This window comes from Hippoglossus stenolepis, chromosome 7, assembly GCF_022539355.2.
Source record: "Hippoglossus stenolepis isolate QCI-W04-F060 chromosome 7, HSTE1.2, whole genome shotgun sequence".
Taxonomy (NCBI): Eukaryota; Metazoa; Chordata; class Actinopteri; order Pleuronectiformes; family Pleuronectidae; genus Hippoglossus; species Hippoglossus stenolepis.
The window spans coordinates 14,806,105-14,815,745 of NC_061489.1; the positions used below are offsets into that span (position 1 = coordinate 14,806,105).

The 9,641-nt window shown below is 43.6% G+C and overlaps 1 protein-coding gene across 1 annotated transcript; it reads right to left on the reverse strand.

The window, feature by feature from the left end:
- Positions 1 to 437: 437 nt before the first annotated feature.
- On the reverse strand, positions 438 to 9,257 carry ankrd13d (ankyrin repeat domain 13 family, member D). The gene is made up of 16 exons (XM_035162012.2): positions 8,637 to 9,257; positions 8,393 to 8,528; positions 8,191 to 8,315; positions 7,917 to 7,962; positions 6,910 to 7,053; positions 6,597 to 6,786; positions 6,043 to 6,109; positions 5,507 to 5,588; positions 5,175 to 5,236; positions 4,933 to 5,063; positions 4,380 to 4,537; positions 3,897 to 4,010; positions 3,620 to 3,792; positions 3,313 to 3,392; positions 2,556 to 2,789; positions 438 to 982 (listed from the first exon to the last, which is right to left on the reverse strand). Exons 1-16 carry the CDS (start codon positions 8,718 to 8,720, stop codon positions 919 to 921), a joined length of 1,890 nt encoding a protein of 629 aa, XP_035017903.1. The 5' UTR covers positions 8,721 to 9,257; the 3' UTR covers positions 438 to 918.
- Positions 9,258 to 9,641: the final 384 nt, after the last annotated feature.

Consider the following 9,641-nt stretch of genomic DNA (forward strand, 5'->3'; position numbering starts at 1 on the left):
TTAATTATATTTCAAAAAATATTTCAGAGGGGCAGACAGACAATCCAGCATAGTGATCTTATATAGCTATAGTGAAGCTTGTTTGAAATGTTCAGGTTTGCTGCCTTACAGGAAATAACATGATTAAAAGTCAAATTTTACAACAGAATCTAAACATGGTCAGATCTGCTTAGTTTGAGACCTCTTCTTCAAAACCGCAGACAATTTGCACATACAAGATTTTTACATGACACTGAATATCATTGTTTAGTTTTAATTTGCTTTCGATAAAAATGTACAAACAACTGTATTAAAAATGTGTGTCAATGGTCTTTGTGTCAGATTTCAATGTTTGTTACTGAAGTGATGAAACTGTAAAAACATCACATGTCAGATACACATGGATCTTCTGCTTCCTTCTTTGTTCATGAACAGTAAAGAAAAAGAAAACAACAATATTCCAGGATGATCATTATCCTTTATTTTTCACACATAGGAGTAAGCCAACATAAATGTTTAAATATTATAATCATACCTTCATAGGTTATTCCTTTAAGATTGTATTTTCCTTTTTTTATTTCATCATTATCATTTCATAGGTTTAAAGTTTCAGGATCATTTATCACTCAAAGACAGCAAGAATGTGAAAAATAGTCAATAAAAAAAAGGAAAAACAAATAATCTCCCTTTTGTCTCGTCCTTTGCTGTAGTGTGTTTCAGTATCGGTTCTTTTTTCTTTTCGTCCCTCCCACCTGCTTCACTCACATTTGCTTTGACTCTGGTCCCGTACGATCTTCTGTCGCAGCCCTCGTGTGTGTGAAAGACAAATAAAATATCTGCAATAACTTAATATCTCAGGATTAAAAAAAATAATAAAACGGAATAAATTAAAGAGGACTGTTCCCCCACTGAAGACCCGCCCCCATTGCTGCTGTGACATTACTTCTCGGTGAGTGACAGCTGTAGGATCCGCTCCAGCTCATCCTCTTCCTCCTTCTGCTGCCTGTGACAAAAATCAAACAAAGAAAGCTCGTCAGTCAAAGTAATGAACATATTGAAATTACTAATACTTTTTAAGGAATAGATTACTCCTCCTAACAATTTCAACCAAAGAACATCAGATAATGATGTTATTCATTCATATTAATAGAAAAGTTCCTCCACATAGTACATAAGTTAAAATAAATAAATAAATAGTGTTGATGTCTCATTCATTCACTCTGACTCTTCAGACCTCTTCTTATCAGCCGACTGTCAGATTTAGCTATAGTCTCAATCAGCCAATCATGTTCCTGAAGTCTCTCCTGATTGAAATAATCTGAATGGTTGTATGTGATCAGAACATGTGCTGACCTGAGGCTTTACTTAACCGGGGAGGAAAATCTGTTGCACACATCAACTCTGGCTCATTGTCAATCTGAAAACTCTTGTCTACTAAAAGCTGCTCTGTGTAATTTGATCCACTTGTAACTTTTGTTGGTTGAAGATTTTCTGGCAGATGCAAACAAAAAAAATCTAATGTAAGCTGCTATTAGCACAAAAATAAAAGGAATAAACCACCACCACCACCAGCAAAAGCTTTTATGCAGTTGTGTTGCTGTGATATTTTAATGTCGGAGTTTAGTATTTAGTTCCAATAGTTGCATGGAAGCATTGATTAGGCCAGAGAAGGCAACTTGGTTTCAGCAGATAATATAAGCTTCAGTAAATAGACACTACCAGGAAAAATAAACAGATTTCCTCATGAACACCATCATCCCCGTTTCCCAGAATTTCCTCTTAGTCACTGATTAAAGAGACTGAAGGAAACACTGTTCCTTAAACTGCATTGTGGTGGTGGTGCAGTGATGTGTGAGATTTCTCTGGGTGCTCTAACTTTCTCCCACAGTCAAAAGGGTAAACATGCAGGTCGTGTGACTCACAGATGGAAATTCAAAGCTGCTTTCAGACAAGCACTGAACTCTGGATGTTCTCCTGACATTATTTGGATGGGGCGTATGTGAGAACACAAAAGTCAGAGTCAGTTTTTCCTGCCAGCCCTCAAGTAAAAAGTCAGGAGAATCTCTGTGTGAGCCCGTGTGAGAAAACAGGATCATGTCAGAATTCAACTACAGCCAGTGAAGGACACAAAAGTAAAAAAAATAAAAAGGATAAAAATATCTCAGGATGAAAAAGGTGTCAACTTGGAAGAACAACAAGATCTTTTGATAAACAAAAACATGTGATTTCCACAGTGGAATTTATTGGGTGTGAGATTTTCTTGTGTCAGGAAAACATTTGACTCAAGACAATCTCCTGCTACTTTGTTCATATGTGAAAGGCACATGTCCGGACAATTATGTTTGCTTGTCTAAATTTACATTAGATCTGTGACAGGGTGGCAAATCGACTTAATCAAAGAGAGTATAGAAAACAGATGAATGGACGGACACTGTTTCCCTGATTTCCTTCTGAGTTCTCTTTGGCTGAACAGCATCTAAATTTTACTCACTACAGTCATGATGCAACAAAATCAAAAACGTGTGAAAACTGTCAGCAAAAGACAAAATATCTGTTTAGTGTTTCCTCTGCTTCACCTGTCTGTCTCCTCCTGGTCCCTGCACGACAGCGCCATGGCGATACGCAGCTGCTCGTCAAAGCTCGACGCCTCGCCAAAGTGGCCCGGCAACTGGGGCTCGGTCCCTGTGCTGTAAGCAAGCAGGGAATTGGCAGTGGGTTCCAGCGGGGAGACAGAGGTGGGCTGGCTGGGGTCGGCCGTGTCCTCTTCCTCTCTGCTGGTCAGTGAGATGGACAGAGACTCCTGGATCGCCCTGAGGAAAGACAGAAATGAGGGATATTGAGACGTTCAATTAAACATTCTTAAACAAGGAAAGGTATATTACAGAAATGTGTCCCTGCGGGCTTCATTACAGGATGACTGGGAGACACTGTTCCCAAGAGAAGGTGGAAAGAAAGAGCTAATCACTGAATGCTATTAGGAGAAGTTTAATTAAATTACATCACAAGCCAGAGATTTCCCTGAGTACGACTAAAACATGAACAGGCAGAATGAAACCTGATGGTTTTACAGTGAAAACTACAAATGCTCCTTTTTTCGTATACAAACTTTGAACAGTACTTTTGTTTTCTACAGCTCATTTTTGTTATTCTCTGTTCATAAAGTACAAAATATTTACCCTTTTATCTGTATCTCAGGTTTCAGTAGAGATGTTATTACTCAAGGCCTCATGAAATTACCGAAGTAACTATGAACCAGGAGTCGTCGCTCCAGCTTGAGCAGAGTGAATCTCCCTGTAAAGGAAAACAGGACCAGTAACACCATGTTCAGCTCACCTCTCCAGCTGAGAGTCGTCCTCGTAGAGTGGAGACGGTGGCACTGGGCGGCTGTTGGTCAGGGCCTCCCAGATGGTCACCTAAAAACCAGACGTAAACCACTCAACTGCATTTTCAGGCAAGAGAACCCTGTAGGGTCACTCAAAAACTATCATTAGCTTTTAAATGATTTATTGGGGCACAAAAAGGAAAGAAAAAGCAAAATCAGTGGCCAGCACACAATGTAATTTTTTTCCTGACGTGCAACTATGACGAAGAATAAGATCCTACATCCGACACATAACGGACAAATGATGAATTCTCTGACCTGGTCACTCTCTGTACCGGCGTCCAACAGACTCTGCTGGATGGCAAACTGCAGCAGGTTGTCATCCTCGTCCCTCATTGGCTCAGTACGGCCTGGACCGAGGGTGGTGTAGTCTGGAGGGGGCTCAAACACTGAGGGGTCCACCTCACAGTGGACGGGAGGGGTACACTGGCCTGAGTGAAGAAGGGTTACAGCGTTAGTGGAGTCCCATACCAGTCACCAGGCCTTCTGTTCTTCAACTAAAATTCTATGTGTGTGTGTGTGAGTCTATATTTACCAGCCTCTTCAGGGCTCTCTGGTTTATGAACCGTCACCGAGCTGACCGGCTCATCGCAGCCACACAGGTTACTAAACGTCACTCTGGCGTTCAACACGTGAAACAGGGGAATTTCTGGAAGACGAGTTAAATTCAGACACCATCATGATGACCAGCATTGAAAACACATCACTTTGACAGTAATGGCTCAAAAAGGTGGAGGTGCCACCACCAGACAATAAGGTTGTTTTTACCGATTCAAATTGCTACAAAAGCCATTCAGGAAGAATCATGGATGCAAAAAGTGTAATGTTTTATTTCTTATTATCTTAGTTCTAATATGTGAACGTCAAGCAGCAGCTGTTGTACAGAATGACGTCTACAGACGAAGTGGCCTGGAGCTGATCTGGAATCAGTGTTTAGATCAACAGGTGGGCTGGAACCCCTCAGGTCAATGACCCAACTACTCACAAGACGCACTCTGAGTTGATCGCTCACACTCACCTATTTTAACAGGGAATCCTGGCGGCAGGCGTAGAGTTATGAAATCACGCAGCTTGGCGAAGTGAGCATTGGAGATGGCCATGAGGTCGATGATGGGCGTCACCTGCTCGGCCAGGGACAGAGGGTGAGACTCACTCAGCCACAGAGTAGCTTTAAACCTGGAGAGGAGGCAGAGAGAGTTTCATGTTCTGGTCATTTAAGGTTGCAGAGGTGGTCTGTGTTCGGGCACATACCGATCACATAACTCGCCCACTGGCCCCACGTCTGAAAATACTATACATCAAAACATAGTCTGATGCTGCAGTTTGGAACTGAAAGAGACGGTGTCTGCTCCACACAAGACTGGGGCTGCCCACGGGGGAATGTAACATTTAAGATCAAACTAAGAGCTTGACAGATACTGAGCTGACACACATCTTTTCTTGTAAAATGTCCGGTGTAATTTGTAACATCAGTGTTGTCACAACTTTATCATCCGGTGTGAAAATGTCCACACTGTGGCATCTCTGCCATTGATCTGGTGACCCACATCTGTGTTGCTGCTTCCCCGTACCTCTGGACTTTGCTGGTGAGCTCTACGGGACGTCCGATGTCTCGGCTATTCAGGTTGAACTCTGGGTTGAAGTACTCGTCGGCTGTGATCGCGGTCGGGTTGTGAGGACTGGCACACTGTGACACGTTGCTCTGAGAGAAACACAGAGAGACAGTAAGTGATGCTGTTTGTCAGAGGAGGCGGCAGGCGGTGGGGGGGCGGTGAGTGCGGATGTGCTGCACAGGTACTGTGGAGACTCTTACCCCATTCTGAGCTGTGTGCTGTTCAGCAATCCCCAAGAAGGACTGCAGAGGAGTCTTTGAGCCTGAGTGGGAACAATGCAGAGAGATCATCATCAATTTGCTCTATTTTTACTCCAATTGTTCTCTTTGTGGAAAGCACGAGACACTAAGACACTAAACACACTAGAGTCTGTTTTATGAGGCAAAAACAATATAATACACTTACAACAGGTATTGTGTTGAAATTATCGAATGTTTCACAATTTTATCTTGCATCAATTGAGTCTCTCTCATATTGCTCTCAAGTTATTTTTTGGCCAAAAGTGATGGCCGACTCATTTTTGTGTTTTCACCTTTGCTTCTTGATTTGTCCTGATCTGATAGATGCTCTGTCCTCGACCGCGTCACCAGCTCCACATTGGTAGCACTGTAAACCTGAAAACATCGACACACAAAATAAAGAAAAACACACATTTTTTAGACTTCATTTTAACACTCCCTCAAGCTATTGAAATGTTAAGTGAGTGCAAACAACAGACGCTAAAACATTTCTGTTCTTGTCTGCATTTACCTTAAATTCTTAAAAAGACAATCTGGAAAAAGGAAAATTTGTTACCCAAAAAACCCTCTCTATGGCCGTCATTAGATTCAGATACAGGGTTCCTTGCATAAATCAAACTTTTCTTTAAATGTATTCAAAAGTACTGAGCTTTTTAAAAATCTTTTTTGCAGAAAAAATGAAAAAAAACTGCATTTGACACATTTTATAATCTAAACCCACATAAATCTTTGTCAAGAGAATAAGGCAATGCTGAATAATTTGAGGTCTGGTGTGCTTTGCTAATTCTGAGAAAGCAATCTGAGCTATGTTGGCGAAGCAGACACGTACCTTGGCTTCGTACCCGCTGACCATCTCGCTCTTCTCAGAACGCCAGCCCCAGATTCCCGACTTGTTCCTGACAAAGCAATGAGATAAAGTCAGCGGCACAGAGATTATCAGTGTATTGTTAACTTTTAGGGTGTGATGTACAGGATCAATGTGGACACTATAAAAGGAGTGTTATATTTTAAATAGTTTTTGTTTGACTAAAACAAGGTCACATAGGTTACTCTATATTGTAAGTTGAGCGTAGTTGTGACATGATGTGATGGTGTTGCACATGAATTCAAAACTAAAAAAACGTCTTCATGATGTAAACTTTTTTATGGCGAGACCTAAACTGAAATGTTTCAAAGGTTTAAAGTTTTTTCTTATGTAAACAGAGTAAAATGCTCAAAACATAACAGAAAAAAAACTCAACAGCACCAAACTAATGAAACTTAAAGGGTGAATTAACAGTTCCATGAAGCTCAGTGAGACAGATATCTGCACACGGCTTACAAACATGAACATATCGAAAATGATTGTTGTCTGCATATTTGTAGACAGTATGTTCTCGGTACCGTTCAAAGGCAATGTTGCGTGTGTTGAGGTGCGTGGACACGATGGGTGACGTCAGTCTCTGTGCGGTGTTCTCCTGCGACGGCTGCATGGCTGCCAGGAGGGAGGGCGCGTCACGAGGGGACAACACGAGGGGCTCCGTGTACACCACCTGCTTCTCGTGGTCCACCTCCATCACCACTGCCCCCTCATCTGAGGGGCACAGAAAATGTGGGTGTTGGAAAACAATTCAAGGCAAAATCATCAGTGCATCAACCTTAGCTGTTCACTTATTTGTATGAATGGGATGTTGTCCTTTGGGAATATAGTGCACACCTCCGCCCTTGAAGATATAGCTGCGTCGTCCTTTCAGCCAGGTCATGTGTTCGAAGCCCAGGAGGGTGGTGTCCACGCGGAGGCAGGAGCCACTCTTCCACACCCGGTAGACGTCACTGGGACACACCTTCGACACCAGAGGCACTGAGAGGGGAGTTAAACACAAGGAGTGGCATTTTAGAAAAAGAAGACAAACAGGAAAGTAAAAGGAGGTAACCACCCGGGGAATGTGTTAAGAAAAGCAGGTACACATGGGAAGATTCAATATTTTCCTGAAGTATTTAATTATAGTTCGTTTTTTTAAAGATGCAACCAATGATTGTTTTCATTATGACAATAATGTCCAACACAAATTGGAAACACGATGCCCTAGAATTGCTATTTGTATTCTGACAAACCGTTAAACCCCCCCAAATAATCAATTTAGAAAAGAGTTAGTGAATCGTGTCCCAAAAATGACTGTAATTATTTGTAGCCTAACTGCTTGACACGCCACCAGAGGATTCTTGAATTCTAGTACTACCAGTTTTTAAAACTAACTGAAATGTGTATGTAAGGAAATTGTAGACATTTGTGTTGATAACATTTGCTTAGAAATGTATTGCTTCAAGTCACCAGGTATTGCAAAGATACACATTAAAAAGGCATCAACATATTGAGGTTATATGTGTAATGATCTATATTGTAAATACTGGTTTAGAGTGGTAATAAAATTATAAGCTGCAAGATGTAAATTACTGTTTAGAGGAGGATCTTCTGGAGGCAAAATCATCCAATCAAAGGAAACCACGTTAAGAAGCAAAGCAGTCCTGTTCAATACAGCAGAGATAAGACTCTCAGCAGTTTATCAGTCGTTATACATTGAAAGGAACTTCCCTGTCTTTCAAACTGACTGGTGTAAACAGTCCGTCTCTCAAAGTCTGCTGAGCGACAGCTGGCGGAGCTGTCCGACCACTGTGGTGCTGAAACTGACCTCTCTGACAACACGTGAATGAAACAACACTCACCCCAGCTGGTGAACTCCCACTTCATCTCCACGTAGAAGTCCTGCGCCTGGAAGACACCAAGGGAAACTTCTTACACTGAGACAAAACCAAACACCTCCCGTGCTGGCTTGTGTTACAGCAGCTTGCGGTGTTGTGTGCAGACTGGGGACATCCAGTGAACTGCCACTGGGGAAACCTTTCGACAAAGCTTTGAGCAGAGGCTGAGGATGGACTGTGCCGCTCTGTGCAACAGGTAAACAGGAGGAACTTTTCAGTCGCCGAGAGGCTGTTTCACCTGTCTGAGTTTGCTGAGCAGTTCGGGGATGCCCGCCAGTCTCTCCGTGGCTCTCTTGAAGTCTCTGTACTGCAGCACCAGCTGACACAGCTCAGGGTCCCCGGTGCTCACCGCCTCCTGCAAGACTGAAACACACGCAATCCACGTTTAATGACACTGGGTGCAGCCATTGGAAAGTGAAGAGCCCCGGCAGAGCACTCACTGGTCCAGCCCTGTGCGCTGTTGTGTGTGGGGTCTGCAGCGTGTCTCAGCAGCACGCGGGCGGACTCCAGGTGGCCCAGACACACCGCCAGCTCCAGCGGGGTGCGCCCCCTCGGATCCAGGCGCTCCGCATCCTGCTGCAGAACCAAACACACAAGGTAGCATCAGCGCAATGCAGTGCCACATAACAAACGCACCTAGAACCCCCCACCATCGACTGCTGTCAACCGAGCCCCCTCACGTACCTCTTGCTTCTGCAGCTCCACATCCAGCTCCAGATACTGATTGTTCCACACCAGAAAGTGCAGAGGAAAGGCTTCTTGGGCCATGGCCGCCGCGGACACTTCCCCCGGAGCGGAGCTGGGTTCGGACTGTGGCTCGTGCAGCCGACAGATTGCAGTGACACCACAGCAGCGATGATCCGCACAGCTGGTTAGCTCGCTAGCTGTCCTTCTCGATGAATGCCAAAACCAAGAAATGTGTCAGTGGAAAAACCGGTCGCTGAGTAAATCGATCAGAGTGGCCGAGGTTAGAGAGCAAACACACCACAGCGCCGTGTGTGTCTATTGAAATTAGTGGGCTGAGTTAGGCGATGCTAACTCAGCCCACTAATTTGAGGTAGTTAGCTAGCAGCTAGCGGGGCTACAGCCAGCTAACTGGCTAATAACAACATTGTTTCCTGCTCCTCTCGGCACATGTTTTCCATTCTGCCCAGAGACAACTAATTCAGCCGACTCGGGTAATCTTCTACGCGGCATGTGTTCGTGGAGAAGAAGAAAAAAGACATAAGGGAAAATCTCCGACAGAGGATGTGAAGCTAGCTGTGTGTTGATGCGGCGGCGACGGTGTTCCACTTTAACTGGGGATCCTGGCAACTGGTAATTTGTTGTCTTTATTCCAGATGTTGCTGGTCGGTTGCAGACGCGGTCGCAGATTCGTCATTTTCCCAAAGCGCCTGTGTCTGAAGTGCGGTGATCTACTGAAGGGGTCGTTGAAATAAACATCAAACAAAAGCCCTTCACGAGTTAATGTAATGTGTCCGTGTCAGCATCACGTTGAGACAATATAAATCCTATGGGTACAAAAATAAATATAGTATAAAATACTCGAACGTGATTCGAATCGACAGTTTGTAAAGCCTGTTATTAGGTCTGCAGGTTTTATTCTGTGTTGGGACTATCACCAGATAACATGGGCCTTTCCTTAAACCACAGCAGGTGTTATACAGCTGACAAAGTAACAAACGCTTC